Genomic DNA, 24,317 nt, shown 5'->3' on the forward strand with positions numbered 1-24,317 from the left:
CCACAGTGCTGTTTAGAATGGTGAGGGGGGTCAGTGTTGGGCTGTTCCTCCTAAAGTCCACAATCGTCTCCACCGTTTTGAGCATGTCCAGCTCAAGGTTGTTTTGACTGCACCAGACAGCCAGCTGTTTAACCTCCCTCTGTATGCAGACTCATCGTCATCTTGGATGAGGCCGATGACAGTGGTGTCATCTGCAAACTTCAGGAGCTTGACAGAGGGGTCCTTGATGATGCAGTCATTGGTGTAGAGGGAGAAGAGTAGTGGGGAGAGCACACATCCCTGGGGGGCACCAGTGCTGATTGTACAGGTGCTGGAAGTAAGTTTCCCCTGTCTCACAAGCTGCTGCCTGTCCGTCAGAAAGCTGGTAATCCACTGACAGATAGACATGGGAACAGAGAGTTGGTGTAATTTATTCTGGAATATAGCTGGGATGATGGTGTTGAAAGCCGAACTGAAGTCCACAAAAAGGATCCTTGCATATGTCCCTGGTCTGTCCAGATGTTGCAGGATATGATGCAGTCCCATGTTGACTGCATCATCCACACAGACCTGTTTGCTTGATAAGCAAATTGAAGGGGATCTAGAAAGGGTCCAGTGATGTTCTTCAGGTGGGCCAACACCAGTCTCTCAAATGATTTAATGACCACAGACGTCAGCGCGACAGGTCTGTAGTCATTAAATCCAGTGATTTTTGGTTTCTTTGGGATGGAGATGATAGTGGAACGTTTGAAGCAGCATGGGACTTCACACTGCTCCAGTGATCTATTGAAGATCTGTGTGAAGATGGGGCCAGCTGGTTAGCACAGGATCTAAGACATGCAGGTGAAACGGCATCTGGGCCCTGTGCTTTCCTTATTCTTTGTTGTCGAAAGACGTGGCTCACATCATCTTCACAGATTTTAAGTGCAGGTTGAGTAGCAGGAGGGGGAGGAGGGGGGTTGCAAGAGGTGTTGGTGTTTGTGTGAAGTGAATGTCAGAGTAGGTGTGAGGTGTGAGATTGGGCCTTTCAAATCTACAATAGAACACATTCAGGTCGTCAGCCAGTTGTTGGTCCACCATAGGGTTGGGGGCAGGAGTCTTGTAATTCGTAAGTTGTTTCATGCCACTCCACACTGATGCAGGGTCGTTAGCTGAAAACTTGTTTTTCAGCTTCTCAGAGTATCTTCTTTTAGCCACTCTGATTCCCTTATTCAGTGTGTTCCTGGCCTGATTGTGCAAGACTTTATCCCCAACTCTGTAAGCATCCTCTTTGGCCTGACGAAGCTGCCTGAGTTCCGCTGTAAACCATGGTTTGTCGTTGTTAAATGTTAAATAAGTCCTAGTAGGAATGCACATATCCTCACAAAAACTGATATATGATGTAACAGTATCTGTGAGCTTGTCGAGATTGGTGTCTGCAGCCTCAAAAACACTCCAATCAGTGCAGTCAAAGCAGGCTTGTAGTTCCAGCTCTGCTTCGTTGGTCCATCTCTTTACAGTCCTTAATACAGGTTTAGCAGATTTTAATTTCTGTCTGTAGGTTGGAAGAAGATGAACCAGACAGTGATCAGATAGTCCCAAAGCTGCTCTAGGAACAGAGCGATATGCATCCTTTATTGTTGTGTTGCAATGATCCAGTATATTTCTGTCTCTGGTGGGGCATGTGATGTGCTGTTTGTATTTGGGCAGTTCACGTGTGAGGTTTGCTTTGTTAAAATCCCCAAGAATAATAATAACTGAGTCCGGGTATTGTTGTTCCATGTCTGTGATTTGATCAGCCAGCTGTTGCAGCATGGCATTCAAACATGCGTTTGGCGTGATACACACCCTCCAAAATAAACGAGGAAAACTCCTGCGGCGAGTAGAAAGGCTTACAGTTAATAAAGAGCGCTTCCAAATTAGGACAGCACATCTTCTTTAATGTTGTTACATCTGTACACCAACTTTCATTGATGTAAAAGCATGTTCCACCGTCTCTCGTTTTCCCCGTTAACTCCGTGATGCGATCCGCTCTGAACAGCTGAAAGCCCGGCAGATGTAACGCGCTGTTCGGAATGGCTTCACTCAGCCAGGTTTCTGTGAAGCACAAGGCAGCAGAGTTTGAAAAGTCCTTGTTTGTGTGGGTGAGGAGATGTAGTTCATCCGTTTTGTTAGGGAGAGAGCGGAGATTCGCTAGATGAATGCTCAGCAGCTTTGTTCGAAAGCCCCACCGACGGAGTTTGACCAGCACGCCTGTTCGTCTCCCTCGCCTGCATCTCATAGCACGTTTAAACAACACAGCCGTGCCTCCAACTAAAATGTCAAACAAACGTCCGAATATTCAAAATCTGGGAAAAGATTTACTGGTGTATGCTGTCAAATGTTCAGCAGTTCGTCTCTGGTAAAACTGACTGGAAAAAGATTACTAAACACTGGACAAACAAACAAAAACAGCAAAAGAATAGAAGTGCTCCACACCGAGGCGGCCATCCGTGGCACCATCATAATGTGATCCCACCCAACAACAGAGTGTGCTATTCATACGGTAATGTGCTGAGGCGGTCTATGAAAATATGCAAATGGTAAACACCCCCCGACAATGCCTTAAAAAACATCAAGTTCATTCATTCACTTTCCTGCACGTTTGGAAGATGGCACGCTACACAGGTGAGGAAGCTCTATAGATGGCCCTGGATAGTGACGAAGAGTTCACATTTTCCTCAGAAGAAGAGCGGGAATCCGACGATGAACATTTACCTTTTGAAGAGTGACTTGATCCAGCCGAGGATACAATATCGGATGAGTAAGTCATTTAGATTTACTTACATTAGTTGACATGCTATTTTATATAAACGTACATATTTTACTAGTTGGATTATTTCCAGACTTGCCAGCCAGGATTCAGAGTATTGACATTTGAAATATGTCATAATAGGCAAGTTTTAGTTACATTTAATGCTGTTTCGGCTAAAGCAGGTATTTAAATTGTATGCTGTATGATATAAATGTGATATGTAATATGATATAAAAATAACATGAATGTTTAAATTATATTTTAACTAGTGTTTATGCTGCCTCATTATCATCAATGAAGCTTGTGCTTGCAAATATCTGTTCGGGTGAAAATGTGAAAAATGTGCTGTATATATGCCCATATTAGAAAATCAGCATATTAGAATGATTTCTGAAGGATCATGTGACACTGAAGACTGCAGTAATGATGCTGAAAATTCAGCTTTGATCACAGGAATAAACTGCATTTTACAATATATTCAAATAGAAAAGTTATTTTAAATTGTAAAAATATTTCACAATATCACTGTTTTTGTTATTTTGGATCAAATAAATGCAGCCTTGGTGAGCAGAAGAGACTTCTTTTAAAAACATGATGTTTGAAATGAAATGTTGAATGAAAAAGAACTATAAACTTTTAAACGGTAGTGTAGGTCTAAAGTTTTTAGGTAAAATCTTTATTTAAAGAAAATGTTAAGTAACATACAGTATATACATTCAATAATTAAGTCTCCTCACATTCATTCTCTCTCAGGGGAGGGGTCTTTGTCTCCTCAGGTGTGAATCACATCAATATTCATGATCATCCACGCCTCCTCGCAAATGGCCTTTCTAACACTAAAAGTGTCTTACAAAAGTTAAATGACTATATTGTTTTGTATGAATGGGTGATCAGGATGGTTTCTTGTCATTTTTGTAGCAAAAACTCTAGGCTACAAGATCCAGTTCTCAAAAGTCTTGTGGACTAATGTTTAGTATGTGACATATGGCCTTATTTCAGTGACTTACAATTTTTGTTTTTTTCAAAAACCACGCATAAACGTTATTTTCTCAAAAATACAAACATGTACATACATGTTGTTCACATATTATTGTAGCCCAGTTTGTGCTGAATACAGTGTTATCAGACTTTAGCCATTAATATGTTTTTAAGCGACTGAAAAAGCACAAATGTCAAGGCATGTCAAAACTTCTCCAGGGCCCAAAACACCCTCAGACCCCAGAGGGGTAAGTGCCTCCCAAGCCACGCCCACACTGCACTGATTGGAGTGTTTTTGAAGCTGCAGCCACAGACTTGGACAAGCTCACAGATACTGTTACATCCTATATCAGTTTCTGTGAGGATATGTGCATTCCTACTAACACTTATTTCAAGTTCAACAACGACAAACTGTGGTTTACAGCAGAGCTCAGGCAGCTTCATCAGGCCAAAGAGGATGCTTACAGGGGTGGGGATAAAGTTTTGTACAATCAGGCCAGGAACACACTGAACAAGGAAATCATAGTGGCTAAAAGAAGATACTCTGAGAAGCTGAAAAACAAGTTTTCAGCTAACGACCCTGCATCAGTGTGGAGTGGCATGAAGCAACTCACAAATTACAGGACTCCTACCCCCAACCATGTGGTGGACCATCAACTGGCTGACGACCTGAATGTGTTCTACTGCAAATTTGAAAGGCCCGATCTCACACCCCACTCTGACCTTCACTTCACACAAACACCAACACCTCCTGCAATCCTCCTCCCCTCTCCTGCTACTCAACCTGCATTTAAGATCTGTGAAGATGATCTGAGCCACGTCTTTCAGAAACAAAAGACGAGGAAAGCTTCAGGCCCAGATGGCGTCTCACCAGCGTGTCTTAGATCCTGTGCTAACCAGCTGGCCCCCATCTTCACACAGATCTTCAATAGATCACTGGAGCAGTGTGAATTCCCATGCTGCTTTAAACGCTCAATCATTATTCCTGTCCCAAATAAACCAAAAATCACAGGACTTAATGACTACAGACCTGTCACCCTGACGTCTGTGGTCGTGAAATCATTTGAGAGACTGGTGTTGGCCCACCTGAAGAACATCACTGGACCCTTTCTAGATCCCCTTCATTTTGCTTATCGAGCAAACAGGTCTGTGGATGATGCAGTCAACATGGGATTGCATCATATCCTGCAACATCTGGACAGACCAGGGACATATGCAAGGATCCTTTTTGTGGACTTCAGTTCGGCTTTCAACACCATCATCCCAGCTATACTCCAGAATAAATTACACCAACTCTCTGTTCCCATGTCTATCTGTCAGTGGATTACCAGCTTTCTGACGGACAGGCAGCAGGTTGTGAGACAGGGGAAACTCACTTCCAGCACCTGTACAATCAGCACTGGTGCCCCCCAGGGATATGTGCTCTCCCCACTAATCTTCTCACTCTACACCAATGACTGCATCGCCAAGGATCCCTCTGTCAAGCTCCTGAAGTTTGCAGATGACACCACTGTCATTGGCCTCATCCGAGATGACGAAGAGTCTGCATACAGAAGGGAGGTTGAACAGCTGGCTATCTGGTGCAGTCAAAACAACCTTGAGCTGAACACACTCAAAACAGTGGAGATGATTGTGGACTTTAGGAGGAACACCCCAATACTGACCCCCCTCACCATTCTAAACAGCACTGTGGCAGCAGTGGAGTCATTCAGGTTCCTGGGCACTACCATCTCACAGGACCTGAAGTGGGAGACACACATTGACTCCATTGTGAAAAAGGCCCAGCAGAGGTTGTACTTCCTTTGCCAGCTGAGGAAGTTCAACCTGCCACAGGCACTGCTGATACAGTTCTACTCAGCAGTCATTGAGTCTATCCTCTGCACTTCAATAACTGTCTGGTTTGGTTCAGCTATGAAATCAGACATCAAAGGACAGTTCGGACTGCTGAGAGGATTATTGGTTTCCCACTACCCCCCCCCCTCCCCCCCTCGATGCTTCAGAGCTCTGAGCACCAGAACCGTCAGGCACAGGAATTTTTTTTCCCTCAGGCTATCCATCTCATGAACAGTTAAATTGCCTCATTGAGCAATAACTACGTGCAATACACAGTTTAGTCTTTTTTTATATTTATCCAACACATCCAACCTCTTCTGCCATTTCATTCCTCTAAAAAAAAAAAAAAAAACATTTGCACTGTACATAAAAGATTTGTATTTGCACCCTACATAACAGATAACAGATTTGTATTAGATTGCACTACGAATGTGTATGTGTGTATGTATGTTTGTGTGTGTGTCTGTGTGTGTATGTACGTATGTGTATAACTATTTTTTTTTATTTATTATTATCTATGTCTTGCTGCTTTTTTGTATTGTTTTTGTATTGTTGTACACTGGAAGCTCCTGCCACCAAAACAAATTCCTTGTATGCGTAAGCATACTTGGCAATAAAGCTCATTCTGATTCTGATTCTGATACTGAGGACCAGTTGGTCTCCATATAGACACTGATTTCAGTCTTTAGCATTTGTTGGAATTCAGGATTTTGCAAAAGGGATACATTAAAATGCCAACTATATTTCTTTTTCTCTGTATGTGGCAACACCTCTAAACACACCAGGGCATGATCTGAGACTAAAATGTTTCCAATTGAGCAATCAACAACAGATGAAATGAGGGACTTTAGAATATATATATATATATATATATATATATATATATATATATATTCTAGAGTATATCTTATGGACTGATAGGAAAACATTTATAGTCTCTACCAGATGGGTTCAAAAGTCTCCAAATATCTGTAAGACCAAGAATTTTACACATCCTGTGAAGCGTCAATGTTGCTCTAGGGGGCTTGCACACTTTTGCTTCACTATGATCAAGGACTGAGTCCATCAAAAGATTAAAGTCGCCCAATATTATATCATGAGGATTGCCAGAGGCTTGCAACATCCCTTCAAGATCTATAAAAAAATCCCTGATCATCCACGTTAGGTGATAAACATTAGCCAAAATAAGACTTTGCCCATGAATTTCAGCTAAAACAATAATGACTCTTCCTAATTTATCTTTACTCTGTTTGAGACATTTGAACTGTAGATGTTTACTTATCAGTGTTATGACTCCCCTGCTGTTACTCGAGCTAGTACTATAAAAAAAAATGCCCACCCCATATCTTTCCAAATTTTTCCGCTTCCTGGGGAGAAAGGTGCATTTCTTGAAGAAACACTATATCATATTTCTTACGCTTAAGAAGAGAAATCACCTTCCTTCTTTTTATGGGTGCCCCAACCCATTCACATTCCATGTGGAGAGAGACAATCCACTCATATTAACATTTGACATTTTGACACATAAGAAAAAATAGATAGTGTGTCAAAAACAAGATTATAAAGACCACATTTCAACATTGGTGCGACCATTAAAACCTGAACTTCCCCCAGAACAAAACAAACAGAAAAAAGGAAAACGTGCGCATTTACCCCATGCACGACAGTGTCCATACCTCCAAACTCAAACAGTTCATGTACACCTATGAGAGTCATCCAACTTCTCCCCAGACATGCTCCAAATCCACCTTGGTTGCTAGCAGATTAGCAGATAATTCCCTGTCTGATGACTCCAGATATTCGATACGTTTCTCGACAACCCCACTCTTGTAACCATCACAGAGAACTTCGCCTCCATGACAGTGATCGATCGACGTATCACAGCAAGATCCTCCAAGTCAGCAACAACCTTCATCAGCATTGCCGACATGGCCAGCGTCTACCGTCGCATTTCCCGTATCTCTCTGTCCACTCATGGGTATCAGCTTGAGCACATAAGTGTCTTTTAATGCCTCCAGAGCCCGAGGATTTTGAATTCTTTGACATATTGTCCTCCTAGAACAGTTGTGGAGCAGAGTGTATCGAATCTCACTGGAGTATATCATTAAAAGTGTTAAAACTAGCAAAGTGAGCAGAGCTTGCCGTTCACATGTCCGATCCTCGCATGGCATCACGTCTCTCTGGATCATCTTTGAGATGTTTCTACATTTTGATCGGAGTCCACTTGTGGCAAATTCCATTAATTGGACATGATTTGGAAAGGCACACACCTGTCTATATAAGGTCTCACAGCTGAAAATACATATCAGAGCAAAAACCAAGCCATGAGGTCAAATGAGCTGCCTGCAGATCTCAGAGACAGGACTGTGTTAAGGCACAGACTTGGGGAAGGATACAAAAAATTTGGGCTGCATTGAAGGTTCCTAAGAGCACATCAATACTATTAAATGGAAGAAGTTTGGAACAACCAGGACTCTTCCTAGAGCTAGCCACCTGGCCAAATTGAGCAATCGGGGGAGAAGGACCTTGGTAAGAGAGGTGACCAAGGACCTGATGGTCACTCTGGTTGAGCTCCACAGACCATGTGTGGAGATGGAAGAAACTTGCAGAAGGACAACTATCACTGTAACATTCCACCGATCTGGGCTTTATGGCAGAGTGGTCAGGCGGAAGCGTCTCCTCATTTCAAGACACAAAAAAACACCTAAAGCACTCACAGACTGTGAGAAACAAAATTCTCTGTTCTGATGAAATGAAGATTGAACTGTCTGGCCTTAATTCCAAGCGTCATGTCTGGAGAAAACCAGGCACCACTCATTACCTGTGCAATACCATCAAAACGGTGAAGCATGGTGGTGGTAGCATCATGCTGTGGTGGTGTTTTTCAGCTGCAGGGACTGGGGGACTGGTCAGGGTTGAAGGAAAGCTGAACACAGCAAAATATAGAGATATCCTTAATGAAAACCTGGTCCAGATTGCTCAGGACCTCAGACTGGCCCGAAGGTTCACCTTCCAACAGGACAATGACCCAAAGCACACAAACAAGACAATGCAAGAGTGGCCTTGGGACAACACTGTGAATGTCCTTGAGTGGCCCAGCCAGAGCCCGGACTTGAATCCAATCGAACACCCTGGAGAGACCAGAAAATGGCTGTCCACTATCCAACAGATGATCAGCAGAGAAGAATGGCAGAAAATCCCCAAATCCAGGTATGCGAAGCATGGTCACATCATACCCAAAAAGACTTGAGGCTGTAATCGCTGCCAAATGTGCTTCAACTAAGTACTGAGTTAAGGGTCTGAACATTATGTCAATGTGAAATCCTTTTTTTATTTATTTATTTATTTTTATACATTTGCAAATTTATCAAAAATCTGGTTTTTGCTTTGTCATTATAGGGTATGGAGTGTAGATTGATGTGAAAAATATAATAATTTAAAGCATTTAGCATAAGGCAGCAACATAACAAAATGTGAAAAAATGTATATATATTGTGTAATAATATATTGTGTATATGTATCTTTCAAATAGCCTACACAATTTATTTTCAGTTACAAGTACGTCTTTTTGTGGTTTGACTGGCTGAATGAAACCTATTCAAGGCTACATTCAGAGAAATTGCTAAATAAATGTCACCATTTCTAATTGTTCAGTTTGTGCAGTTAAACCAGTTTCATACATTAACCTCATCAATGTCACTGCACATTTTTGAAGTACAAAAACGTTCGTAACTTTTGTGTTTGGTGGCTAGATTCACAAAATACCTGTGATACCTCTGCCTTGTCCTTCCTGCGACATGGCACTTCTCATCAGTGTGTGACAGGCGTCTAAGTACAGTAAATGTTATATTACCACATGTTATTCAAACTATTTACCAGTAAGTCCTAAATAACTTTAAAACTTTAAAGGGGTCATGTCACGAGAAATCAAATGTTCCTTGATATTTTGACATTTAAGAGGTCTTTCTATTATAAAAACATACTGTAAATTTCAGAACTCAAAACTGAATCCCCAATGCAATAAAAGCATTTATTGAAACCGAGCTGCCAAAACGCCTCGTTCTCTACATCCGTTTATTAGTGACGTCTCATTCATTCATATTAGGTACTCATTCATTCATGACTGCCTCTACAGCAACAACATCAACACCTTCTTTACATTATCGCACCCATGGCCCCGCCCATTGCGGGGGTCAGTTCGTAAAGAGAGAGTGAGAGAGCAGGGTATAGGTCTAATGATCTGCCTCTTGTTGTTTAGTGCATAAACTGCTCAACAAATTGTTCTTTTGCCCATCTGTGTTATTTTTATTTGTTGGTGCACTAGATGAATGTCTTTGACCATTTTGAAACGTTTCCCACGTTGTGCACCTCAGAGCAGGATGATACTAGAAACTGAACTGTGTGCATCTTCAGAATGATTTGGACTATGTATGTGCGTAATGTGGATGTCATCGGCATATTTCAGCTTGGATTGCATGTTTTGTCGACTGATATCAGCGTGGATTGCTTGTGAAACAGTCATAAAACGATTAAAACTTTGCCAAGGAATTGTCATTGAAGGATATTGAAGGGGCAGTTACAAATACTATTAGACCTGATCAAAAACGTAAGTAAACAGTTCCATTCATGAATATTTCAAATGTCATGACTGTTTGATTGTTTATGGTGCTGACACGTTGTCTACACCGAGCACGTCCGTTGATGCAATGCGACACAACGGCTTGAGGCTGTTTACACCGGGTGTGTCGACATAAACTTTCTAAACCATTTATTTGTGTTGTTGGCAGTAGTAGCACCAGCACAAAATGGAACAGGACACCTGTTTACTGTTGGAGTGACGCGCTGCAACTGACGCTTCCATGGTAGACAACATCATAGAATATAATGGGTTCTATTGCTTTTGACGCGACACGCCTCTCACGTCCAGTGTAGACAGGGTGTGAGTGTTAACAGTTGTATTTGAGATGAACAGTTTAGTATATTCGGATGCAATGTGTTGGATGTGTGTTATGTGTAAACCCTGAAATGTATTTTTATAATATTGTGGGGTTGTTCATTCTCTGCTGATTGAATTTCAAATATGGCTGTATTTGAGGGACTGCATGATGTTAGCCAATTAGACAGTGGGCGTTTACGTTGACGTATAAAGGAGGAGCTGCGGCTAAAACCGAGAGTTCAGACAGATGGCCAGAAAGAGGGTGGAAAATGATAATATATTACTAAGTTATGACTGTTTTGGTGGAAAAAAATACTTCACTAACATTATCAGTGGACCTCAGGGAAGATAATAAAACTATATAAAAAAGAGCATTTCATAACCTCTTTAAGACTTTTATAAACTTTCATAAAAGCCAACATCCAATATAGTCTTGACAAACTTTCCTTTTCAAGCTTTGTTTCTTTTTTAACAGATCAATATTCTTTGTCCTTTGGCTCCAAGCGCTGCCCTACATTTTGCAGTTCATGTGGTTGGAAAGCATGCTTCTCAGATAAAAATCTGATTGTGAACCATTAAATGCAAATAAGGTCCCTCAGTGAACCAAAGTGGGTTCAAGTTGGGAATTTGTTTAAAATACAGAATATTTGCTGATGTTTTTAATTAACTCTCTTGTGGTGTGGGCTAATGCTATTGTGTAGTGGGTTATTGTTTTTAACTTTGCTGATGCATTGACCATTGCATTGAATAACTTTCTCCTGTTTGTTGCTTGTCCTCAGATCAGCTAGATGGCTCCAGTTAGCAGCCTTTTATTATAGTTGAAGCTTTTCTCCCAGTTGTGTCACAAAACTGCGGCTCTTAGAGCTTTTCTCTCTACAGATGAGCTCAGCTGCTGAGTCACTTACACTTCTCCTCAGGTTACATAAAAACCATCATCTGCCAAGCCCAGGTGCAAAGAATTAACCAGCAATAAGGTGTAACTTTATGTCCGTTCAGTCAGCTAAACTGGAACTTTGTACTAGATGCTCATGAGCTTCTCTGCTTCAGTGCTGTCTGGTATAATTCAACAGTTTGCTCTTTGATGTGGTCCACCCACAAATACTCCTGGCAATGATCTTAGCAGGTTGATGATATACTCACAGGGTGTCCTTCTCTTCCGTCCAGTCCGGGAATTCCAGGTAACCCGGGGTCGCCCTGAAGAAACAGGCATCAGATAGTTAGACTCTTTTCATCTTTAAAACAAATGCAAAGTTAGAAAGACATATACTGTACAGCATATGTAAATATACAGTGGGGTGCAAAGGTCTGAGGCCACACTGAAAATATTACGGTAGGAGAAAATAAAAGTTTTGGGACTTTTGGAAATTTAAAATAAAGAAAAGTTCAGATGTCAAATGAAGAAATAGGGGGACATACCAAATACTAAGAAGTCCTGAAATTTAAGCACATTTTTCAATTAGATTTGTCACTCAATATTTATGCAATAGTTAATTTGTAATGGAAATTTATTAAATTAGATTAAAAAAAAATTAAATAAAAGCATTTTCACTGTGGTCTCAGATTTTTGGACCCCACTTTTGGACATATATCTGTATGTCCACATGTTTCCTACAAATGCTTAGACATCACAATTTTGTACAAATGTATGAATAAATTAAAGGTGTTTTTTTTTTTTTGGTTTTTTCTTTTTTCTTTTTCTTTTTTTTTTTTAAAGGTAAAATCTCATAAAAATATTTTCACACTTTTGCCAGTTTATTTAATTTTTCTACTAACAATTTCCAACAATATATGTACATTGTCAATTTTTGCTTTTCTAAAGTCATATAAATTCCCACCACAGTGTCATTTCTAGCACATCTCAAATTATGTATTGTTTTAAATAGAACTCAGTGGTGAAAATGAAGGTGATGGATTTTTTTTTTATTAATTAAAAAAAATATATATATATTAAATTTCTGACTCCATTGTTTTGACTAATTTCATAGCTAGCATTTTATGTGTCAATTAAAAATATAAATAAATAAATAACATTAAAAATATTCTGCTCACAAGTGATATCTCCCTTGAACATCACTTGTCTCATATTTTATCTCAAGTATGCTCTTCACTGACACCTTTGTCGACTTTGGTAATCAAGTACAACTAACTTTTTAAAAACAGGTACAGAATTGTTTGCTGTGGTGGAAATGATGCCACAACTGCCAACAAAGTGTATAGAAATAATTTTCACACAATATATTTAAATTTTTTTGTATATTTCACTCTTGGTTTAAATTATCAAAATTCAGTCATGACAACTCTCGGAAAGATTAAGCATGTCAATGTGGGTATGGTATTTTGATAGGATAGTGGTCTTGGTAAAGATCTGCTATGCTGCTGTTGCTGCTGCAATTACAGAGACTTGCTACCTCTAGAAAACACACATACATACTGAGTTAAACATGTAGACATGCTTTACAATTAGAAAAACACAAGACATGCTGCATCGAGCATGAATGATATGCTGCTGAACAAACAGACTTTACAAACAATCCTAATTTTGCAGATCCAGACAAGTGACTCTGGGGTGGAAGAGGGTTTCAGAGAAAAAACTCTAATAGCACACTGCAGTAAAACCAGTTTATCTGCAAAACTGAACAATTTAAATGTTAGACAGAGAGAGATGCAAGCTGATTGGCTATCCTATTACATGTCAAAGGACAAATCAATCAGCTTACACCATGCAAGCCAATTGGCTTAACATGTCACATGTGAGCAAGCCAATTGGCTAACAGATAACAAGTTCAAAGAACATATCAGCTTGCGCCACACAGAGTTGCATGTCTGAAATTTGGTCATTTTTAAACATGTAATAATTTGCTTATGATGGATTTTGATAGTTTAATATTTAAAGTCTAAAATCTTCATGAAGGGCTTTTGAAGAGTAACCAAAATAAATGATGAAGGCATGACCAAAAGTTTCCAAGTCCGTTTTATTGTGGCCTTCATATACCAGATAGAGATAAATAAATAAATAAATAAATAAATAAATAAATAAACCTGAATTCTGTTGTAAATAATCTGTGTACTGTAAATAATAAGCACCCATAAACTGGAAATATAACACATGCAATACTGCATGATCTCATACTAGAGTAGGAAATATAATAATTCAGTTAATTTAACAAAGTAAATAAACTTTTAAGGATGATGCAGTTACTTTTTGGGAGTTTGGTGCCATAAAATATATTGATATGTATTTTTGTGTTTCTGATATGCTCTTGTTAACTTGCCCACCTCACTTTATATCTATCCTGTTATAAATATATTAATTTTGGTGTGCAATTTTTTCATACACATAATACAACTGAGAGATGAGATACAATTGAACTAGACCAGGGGTTTTTCAAACTGGTGTCCGGGGACCCCCAGGGGTCCGCTAAGGGTCCAGAAAACATCAAAGAAAAAGTATAAATATTGTACTTCTTAAAACTTCTTTTTAAAACATTCACTGAATTTGATATTATTACTGTCTCATTCTGCTTTCTAACGACCTGTCAAATGAGGCAAATAAATAAATTAATTTATTATTATTATTATTATTATTATTATTATTTATGAGGCCAGAATTAAACTTGGGTCACTTTGAGCCAACAATTCTTATGTCGCAAGCACAATCCACTGTACCACAGCTGTTTCTCAAAGCAAGGGGTATGATTAAGATTAAATAAATCTTGAGCAGATCCAAATGTTTAATCATTTTTTTTTTAAATCCTTTGTGCACAGACAAGTAGGTTCTTTTCTTTTCTTTTTTTTTTTTTTTTTTTGGTCAACATAATGATTATTAAACATGGACGCACATGAGAAAAGTTGCCCGGGACACCTACAATTCTTTTCTCTGGCTTTGAGAAAAAGGACTAAACGTGAACTTTCAGAGAGTAATGGATGTATAAAAGATCTGAAACTAAGCAAGTAATCCAAGATTTTTCATAAAGGCAAGCACCAAGATGTTGATCCACAGATTTGTCTAATAAAAACCATATTGTCAGGATAAGCCTGGAAACAGTGTAGATCAGCGTGAAACAGGAAGCAATGGTGCAAACCTTTTCATGTATCTTCATAAGGAGATTCAGTATTTTTATGCTAGTCTGTCAAACAAGCATCTTGGATAGCCTCCTTAAAGTGGACTTGCCAAATACTCTTTAATGGTGTTAAAGAGCTCTTTAAACTTCACTGTTCACGGAAGCCATTAAACATGTTTTATAGTGAGAACTAGATCAGTACACACCTTTTGACCAATGTCTCCTGGAAGGCCGTCTTTCCCATCTCTTCCAGGGGCTCCCTTGATGAAAACAAAAAATGGCATTAAAACTCTGTAGCAAGACTGCAACACTTGTTTAAAGAAATTAAATAATACCTATTTTTTAAACTACATATAACATCAGCTTACACTCCGAACTGTATCAAAGCATACCATTTTGATAGAACATGTACAATTTGAAGTAGTGATGTTTCGTTCGTGAATGAATCCGTGTTTTTGAACGAAACATTCTCCTTCACTTCCATACACTGACTTATATTTTTGTTCACAGAAGTCCTGTCTATTCGAAGCCAATGAGCTCTAGTTTGAAGTGTAAGCGGTAACCTCAAACAGCAAGAAAAGGGGCCTGATGAATTACGAATAAAAGTGAGTGATGACCACACATTACAATGACATATGGACGATTGAAACTCATAATTTGTCATGTATAGCTTGATAAAAAGTCATGCTCTGCAGTTCACAAAATGATAGATATGCTTTGTTGTCATTATTGGGGAAACACTTATGATGCTTAAACACTCTGCTTAAGTTTCTTATTAGATCTGTAGACAAAAATTTTAAAAGGGTAACTAGACTTGTTTTGTGCTTTTGGTTCAATGCAATGACTCGTTCAAAACATAAAAGACACAAATTTATTAGCATATGCTGGCGAAACGTGTAACATACAGAAATGGTCACTGAACGAATCTTTTTGGACTCAAAAGACTCGAGGCACTGGGATGAATCAAAATCCCAACCACTAAATTGAAGTCACACATGGTCACTATTACTGACACAATTGCCTTACAATCTAATTTAGCAATCTTCTAAGTAAGATACTGTATGTGACTTGCAACATTTTTACAAATATACTCTTAACAAAAAATGCAATAATTATTAATATTTTTTGTGATAGATAAATAACATTCCTAAAAAAAAAAAAAAAAAAAAATGAAAAAGAAAAAAAAGGCAAATCTGTGGAAATATGAGACAATTTTGCTGGTGTATGTTTTATGTTAAAAACACAACTGGAAATGTGTTTTCCAATTTTATTTATTTATTTATTTATTTTATTTTTTCTCATAAAATTCACCCTGAAACAAAATACAGTATCAGTGTCAGAAATAAACTTTGTCATTAAAGGGCAATATTTGTCCTCTGGATTTGATATTCAGGGGCATTTTTTTTTTTTTACCTTTATGAAGATTTTTAACCATATAAAACAATCTGTGTCTCATCCGTTTATGTAAAATACTTGCATTTAATTAATTTATTAATACAAATTCTCAAGATTATACATTTATTAACTTTTAACCTAAAAATTAAATCAACATCAACTCATATTTTATGTGATAATAATCTGTTATAGTCTTATATTAAGAACTATATCAGATGTAACAAATAAAAAACAGAAGAATTCATTGGGCATTTGTTGTCCACACATTTTGAATGTTGGGGGCATTTTTGTCACCATCGGTGGCATTTCTGCTCCGACACCCATCCCCCCCCCCCCTTAATTTCTGATTCTGTACAGTATGCATAAACAACATGCATTTTATAACCAATGGATTAACAAAACAAGTTTAAGAGGGGACAAATAATCATCAATATCAATCTTTGAGTCTCTGTGGGTTTAACCATTATTGCTGATCACTCACAAAATTAAACTGGAGAAATGATTAAGTGTTATACGTACAGGCTGTCCTGGATATCCAGGTGGACCGGCAAGCCCTGTACTTCCTTTGTCTCCCTAAAATAGATGGCATGTCTGTTAATGCAATAACAGAGCATTGGAAGATACAGAAACAAACAAATGAGGTTTCATTGCTGTTCAAACCATTAACAGATTTGATTTGTGAAATATATTGTTTATTTGTCCATGCCAGCATCTCCCTTAACACAAAGTTCATCATGTCTGATTCCAACATTATATCAGTATATATATATCAGCTCCAATTTTGTGCTAGCTATTATTATCACAGATGAATTATGGGTCCATTGGGCTCCAACAATCTGAGACCATTAGTGAAAATTCTTCTAATAATTTGAGTGATAACTTGAATTAAAAATTGAAAATAATTTCAGAATTACTTAGTATCTGGTATGCCCCTCTTTTGTGTTAATGACAGCATGTACTCAAGTTGTGCAAACCTGATGATCCATGTCATCCAGCATGACTGAAGAGAGCATCTCATACCTATCTGGCAGCAAAGAAATCTTGTAACTTTTTGTTCAACGGAGTAAACGTGATAAATGTCACAAATTTGCTTACTTTTGATTAGTGATCTACAAATAGTGACAGAAAAAAAAATCATTATATATCATAACGTTTTCTTAAAATCCTTAAACTTTGTTTATAACCAGATTTAAATAATTCATAAACATTGAGATTTTCAATGTGGTCTCAAACTTTTGGACTCCACTCTGAGGTGGGCTAAGAAAATGCCCAAAATAGTACAAAGTACAAATAGTACAAAGGCAAAATCAGAAGCCACCATTCACAGATATAATAGTACTGAAAACATGCTGGTGACAAGATGCTGTGACTACATTTATCCTGGCATAAGAGGTTTAATCCTGAATCTCAGTGTATCGAATTCCTTGTCACCAGAAGTCTTTGAGAGCTGGTACAGCTAGTGACTGGGAATAGCTAGTGGAAGATTTATGTTTTGTTTGGAGCCAAGAGAACTAAGACAAAAGTATTCATACCATTTTCCCATCTTTGCCTGGTGGGCCTTGAATGCCTTGAATACCAGCCGACCCCTAGAGAGAAAAGTACAGTAGTTTATTTTCACCACAAATTAAAGTACTTATCTGGATTAACTTAATGACAAGCTCCAATTGGTTTTAATATACTTCATATGAGATGTAACTATAGTTTAGTTTGTGGATGTACAGTTTCCCCAAAAAGTATTTGGACACTTAAGCCACACTTCAATTGGTAAAAATATCACTGTATTACATACAAAATATCAAACAATGTGGCATCTGCAATCAAATGATGCTAGAGTTTTTCTCAGAACTAGCTAGTTTTCTGAGCCACTTTTAACTTGATGTTTACCAGCTGGTAAGTAGATTTATGAAGTCACTTTCTCTCAAGTTCACACCGGTGATTAAACCTAGGAGGGTAAGCACAGGTATAGAAGGTCATCACGTTAACTATGGACACTTTATGTCTACACTTTGAATAGTTGTAGGCTTACGTTGAACAGTACATGTTATCATTTAAAACATAAACCCAACTTCTTTTTGTAAAATATTTTGCATGAAAAGTGTGCTTGTCACATCCCTCTTTAAAATAATTGTCATTTGGTTGGATTTATTTTGTTATCTAATACATTAGCATTCACACACTTTTAATGGTGACTTACAGTAGGTGTCCGAATACTTTGTGGAGCCACGCTTTCATTCCCTACAACTATTTGAATGAGGACCATTAAAGGAACATTAATAGGTATAATACAGACAATTACTGAACAAATATAACTTCTAAATAACTTTTATTAATATCTTCTGAACATACAGAAGATCTGCAGCAGTTCCTAAACTGAGTTGCGCACTCCCTGATTTATTCGTGCGCAGGGTGGTGCGCAAGAAAATACTAATAATGGTAGAAAGGATCTTGTTACTATTTTACCAGTGGCTTGAGGCTATGTCACACATGTACGTGTTGTATTAACAAATTAAATGTACAAATAAGCACAACATTATAGTTCTTACAGCGATTTTGACCCTATAATGCTGTGTGTATCAAATATGGTACACAACATTTGATGGCTCCTGTTTCATTCTCTGTTCAAGCTGAAGAGCCAAAAAATGTTATGGTATGTAGGTTTTAGGCACATCTAGTGTTTATCTGTGAAAAAAAAAAGTGGTTTCAATGTTTATTTCGATCCATTTAAAATGGTGTCAGACTTGCGCGAAGTGACTCTTATGTTGGGATAAATGACAGCTTATTTTAATAAAGTAAAAGTGACAGTAATGATTATATTGTTACTGATATTTTAAAATGAGCATTTGCTGAATATAAACTAATATAAGCTATAACTTGTGCTTGGTTAAAATTTTGTATATCATTTTATTGAAAAAGCATGTTGAAATTACATGTATCAAATATGATACAATAGGCTTTTGAGGTATATCTCAATCGCCATTACATTCCATTCATGCCCACCATAACAACAAAAATCATAGAGCTTTTTTTAAGATATATTTATATATTTAGTGTGAACTAATATTTATGTGTATTTGCATAAATGTAGCCTGCTCTATCATTATAAAGATCTCATGATTTTACATTACAAGCTATGATAATGTCTTCTTACGAAGTTCCTGAGACCCAGCGAAAAAAGTTTGAAGATTTCCCTTTTTTTAAATGTCAATACAGTTTGGTGCATAAAATAAAAATTATAAAATTGTTTATTGAATTTTTAAAAAAAAATATTTCTTATTGTATTTGATATGCTGAATTGAACTGTGATACATTTCAATCCATATTTATAGACCAAGAAGAGGAAGTTGTCATGGCCAAACTCTCAAACATTTGGTATCTCTGAAAAGCCCAGGGAGTCCTCTCAGTAGCGGTTTTAACCACCATGCAAACCATGCAATTGCGTGGGGCCCCCACCCCAGTAGGAAAGCTCAGCAAAAACCGCTTGAAGGGTGAGATGAAGTTCTGTGTACACACGCGAATATGCTGTTGTCAGCGGTCTTATTGCGGTTCACGTTAGAGATCCACCAGGTTCAGGTCAGTTTTTCAAGTAGAACATTGGGTTCGGGTTTGTAATTTATGAAAAAAATATACAGGACTTCCAAACTTGTTTCACCCATGAGTTAGGGGCCGTTCACACCGAACACATTTTTGCATGCGTCTGCTCTGTTTTTCCATTGTATTCCTATGTAAACACGCGCTGGACGAATGCCCTTGACTGCTGCACCATGTCTCGCTGTTTCTTCAGTGTCTTATGCAGGACCGGCACATTTTTAGACACTGTGTTTGAGTTAAAAATAACTTCAGGTCTCAAAAACGCAGGCACCTGCATTCTGTTTCATTCGTTGCGCTGTGTCTAGATTGTTTTTAGTACAGGTGTCACAAAGATTTAATGTTTTTAACAACTTCAGGTTGCAAAGAGGTGACTATTACAATGTTTAATATTATTCCAGATTGTTCGGCACCAAGCAAATTTTCAGTGCTTGATAAACAGCAATGTTTTTTTCCTTCTGCTCTAGTGTGCTGAGGGGCTGCCATGCTTTGTATGTTTACTATTACGGTTTTGAATGTTGCCTATGATGCTAACATATAATACAGCCTTTAGCAACATGGTGAACAATACACTGCAGCATCAGAATATAAGCTCCAGGTGAAAGTAAAATAAATAAGACAGAAATATATTACTGTTTATACAACAAATCCTTAAAGTAATACTAATAATACTGTATCATACTGGGTTATAATAATAATAAATAAAAACTGAATTCCAAAATGTTTGTGTGTGAAGTAGTAGGATTTGCACACCCTGCTCATAAAAAAAAGTGTTTTGTAAAAATATCTGTAGGTAAATATTGCTTTTTTATCACTGTATTGTGGAAAAACTGGAAAACATGCATTAATTATCTTGAACTAGAATTTTATTTCATTAAACATTTTGAATGTACTTGGCTATAACGGCTGATAGGATGAATTTAAAATTATGATTTAAAATCAATTTTATGTAATTATTTAAGCAAAAGTTTCTAAATGGGGCCCCGGGCTGGTCGGTTGCTTGGGACCTCAGAAATCGTAAACATGCCCCTGAGTCCTCCGATAATACCCCAAGATTTACCACTGTAGCATGTATGGGCTAAGAAAAACTTCAATAACAAATGTCAAGAAATGAAAAATAAGCAGTTAAAGGAGATGTGTATGGAAATGCAGAACTACCAAAGGAGATGGGATCTTAGGCATTATGGTGTAAGAGAAAGTGGCCAAGACAGAGAAAATAAAACACAAGATCTTGTTATCAAGATCCTTGCAAAGGTTTCTCCAAAGATTGCACAGAAACTTCCATATGTTGTAGACTCTGTGGTTTGGAAAGCCAAGAGTGATAATTATACAGTTCGCCATGCACCTTTACTGGGATATAGTGTGGAGAGATGCCAAAGAAAACCAGTATATCAAAGAGAATGAGCTGCAAATTAAAGAGGACCTGTCTTCGGAGGAGAGAGCAGCAATGAAGAAGGCATGGCCCTTAGTGAAACAGGCGAGGGAAGAGGGTAAGAGAGCCAGCTTTCAGGGAGGATTTGCCTTCATTGAAGGAGTGCATATCAATGTTCCAGTCATTACTTGAGCCAATGAGCGGATGGCGACAGTCAACTTTTCTGCAAGTGGACCTTTCAATATTAATTAGGGTCAATGCAAGTCTTATTGTGACATAATGTTTCATGGTATCTCAGTGTTTGCTTTCTCCAAAGTATTATTCTTAATTGTTCTGTTGTTCAGTTTAGTTATCTTATGCAATGACTGAACATAAGTTTGGTAAGTTAAAGTTTATTTCTTTAAATGATTGAGGTATTCGCGACGCCACTAAAAGAAAAGCTGTTTTTCTTTTTAGCAGACATAAAGAAGCTCATGTACTTTTTCCCCCCAAGAGACTCATTCTTGTGACTCATGGTTCAAATCACTCAACAGGGGTCGCTATTTTCTTTAACAAATTTAAAGGTGTTGTGCTGGAAACTATTTGTTCAGAAAATGGGAGATGGATAGTAATGGTTCTCAGATTGGACAACTCTATTTTAATTACTTGCAGTGTATATGGATTCAATGTTGGAGCACATAATTTAGAAATGTTTAAGAAAATCTGTGAAATACTAACAGATTTAAAAAAGAAATACAAAGAAGGGTATATAATTATGGGTGGTGACTTTAATGAAGCTCCGGAGGATTCTGACCGTTTCTAGCAAATATTTTTGAGGATAAACACTTAAATTATGTACAACAGTGGATAGAGGAGGGGGAAAGAAACACCAATTGTTTTTTATTTCTCTGGAAAGGAGATATTATGCAAGAAATTCTATCTTGGCCTTAAAAATAAATGATACAATTTCAAAAAACCTTTGGATATATCATCATTTGTTCATTCTTTTTATGAAAAACTTTACACCATGCTTTGACAGTGAAAAAACAAATATATTTTGCAAACAGTGAAACATTTTGTTCAAGTAGTTTCAAATGACTATAGAGATTTATGTGAGGATAACATCTCCAAAACTGAGATTTCTAAAGATCTTTTTTTCTATGAAAAAAGGAAAATCTCCTGGAACAGATGAGTTAACAGTTGAATTTTACTGTAAGTTTTGGGAGCTGATAGAAAATACTCTATATGGCATGTATAAAGAATGTTTAGAAAATAAAGTAATGAGTACAACATGAAACAAGGCATCATAAGTTTAATTCTAAAACCGGATAAAGACCATTTACTAATTGATAATTGGAGACCAATTACTTTATTGAATGTCGACTATAAGATTTTAGCCTTAGTATATGCAAACAGGCTGAAAAGCGGTTCATGTAATATAATCAGTGAAACTCAAACTGGTTTTATGGCTAAACGATATATTAGCTGTAATATTAGGCTTGTACCGGGCCTTTTAGATTATAATCACAATGTCAACTCTGATGCACTTATTTTGTTTCTGAACTTTTATAAGGCATTCGACACAATTGAGCACAATTTTTTTGCTACAGTGTTTAAATGCATTTGGTTTCTAATTCATTCAAATTGTTAAACTGTTTTACGTAGGCACTAATAGCTCAATTATATTACAGTCCAATACCTCTAGAAGATTTTTTATCAGGTGTGAGGCAAGGTTGCCCAATTTCTAACTATTGTCAATAAGAATAGTGCAGAACCCTAATGTTTGCAGTATCTCGTTATTAGGTAGAGAAATAAAAAATTCACAAATGGCTGATGATACAACTTTATTTTTGAAAGATAAAAACTACATTAGCAATGCAGTTAATTTAGTTCAAACTTTCTCAGGCTCAGATGCCTCAGGACTCCAGTTAAATGTGTCAAAATGTGAAATTCTTTCCCAGCATGGGTCTTCTGAACAATCATTCTTTATCATTCCAGTAAAGGAGTGTATTAAATATTTAGGAATTTATATATCAAAAAACATGTCTGTTAGACAACAGCTTAATTTCAACCAAAAACTTAAGAAAACAAAATACATTTTTGACAATTGTTTACGGAGAGATCTATCAATTTTAGGGAGAGTCCTATTATCTAAGGCAGAAGGTTTATATATATTTATTTTCCCTGGCCTTTCATTATTTGTTCAGGATTCCACTTGCAAAGAAATTAACAGGCTGTTGGTTAATTCTTGTTGGAAAAATAAGCATCACCATCTTAAAAAAAAAAAAAAAAAATGATAGCTGGAAAGAAATGTGAAGGAGGGTTTAAAATGCTTGATTATGTGGATATTAATAATACTTTCAAGGTCAATTGGATCAAAAAAAAATTATTGGTGACCCTGAATTGATTAGTTGTTTTATCCCCCATAACATTTTTAAGAAAGTTGGTAGTCTTAATTTTCTTTTAACTTGTAATTTTTTGCCCACCAAATTACCCATACAATTGTCTAGATTTCATGAGCAAGCACTCTTGACCTGGAAAATGTGCTATGTATACAATTTTTCTTCTCACAGAACGAAAATTTGGAATAACGAATTGATTACCATTAAGGGTAAATTTATTTTTTTGGAGAAATGGTTGGAATATGGGATAATTTATTTGAATGTTCTTTTTGATTCAACATCTAAAATTTACTCTTATGATTTTTTTTATGTCTAAGTTTAATTTTCCTATAAAATATAAAGAATTTCTAGCAGTGATCAAAGCTATTCCTTCTGGGCTTATTAATTTAATGCCCAGCCACCTGGCCTATTATAAAGTAGAAAATAAAGACTGTAATTTCCTTGTAAAAGGCAAGGATATATTTGACCAAAGATGCACTAACAAAGATATTAGACAAGTCTTTCATGATAAAAAGAACGTTAGTCCAAGGGGGAAATTTTATTGGAATTCTATCCTAAGTAATATTAACTGGAGAAAGGCCTGGCTGTTGCCCTACAAATTTTGCATTTCAAATAAATTGGGAGAAATTAATTTAAAGATTTTACACTAAATGTATCCCCATTCACACTTTGCTTTCTAAGTTTATGGATATTGGAGAAGAATGCTTTTTTTGTAAAAATATTGAGGAGTCTTTATGTCATTTGTTTTCTGATTGTCAAATTGTACAGACATTTTGGGAGGACTGTTCTTCTGCTTTGTCTGCTAAAACTAATTTAAAGATAATATTCACTGTAAAAGACATTAATTGTTACTACGAACATGAAGACAAAAGTATAGACAATTTTCTAAACTTTATAATTCTGAATGGTACATTCTGTATTCATAAATGCCGAATGTCCAAATCTCCTCCATCGTATAAGCCTTTCAGTAATGAACTTGTCTTGTTAATGCAGTCACTTAAGGTTATAAAAAATGCTAAAAGTA

The 24,317-nt window shown here is 37.1% G+C and overlaps 1 protein-coding gene across 1 annotated transcript in view; it reads right to left on the minus strand.

The window, feature by feature from the left end:
* The window catches only part of LOC127413606 (collagen alpha-1(XXI) chain-like), a 123,839-nt gene that overhangs the window by 54,399 nt on the left and 45,123 nt on the right, over positions 1-24,317 (minus strand). Inside the window, exons 13-16 of the mRNA XM_051650879.1 lie at positions 17,488-17,541; positions 16,475-16,528; positions 14,767-14,820; positions 11,640-11,693 (exon numbers count right to left, since the gene is read on the minus strand). Of these exons, the coding sequence (XP_051506839.1) occupies positions 11,640-11,693; positions 14,767-14,820; positions 16,475-16,528; positions 17,488-17,541 (216 nt within the window). The remainder of the gene's footprint in view (positions 1-11,639; positions 11,694-14,766; positions 14,821-16,474; positions 16,529-17,487; positions 17,542-24,317) is intronic.

The sequence above is a fragment of the Myxocyprinus asiaticus genome, chromosome 23, assembly GCF_019703515.2.
Source record: "Myxocyprinus asiaticus isolate MX2 ecotype Aquarium Trade chromosome 23, UBuf_Myxa_2, whole genome shotgun sequence".
Taxonomy (NCBI): domain Eukaryota; kingdom Metazoa; phylum Chordata; class Actinopteri; order Cypriniformes; family Catostomidae; genus Myxocyprinus; species Myxocyprinus asiaticus.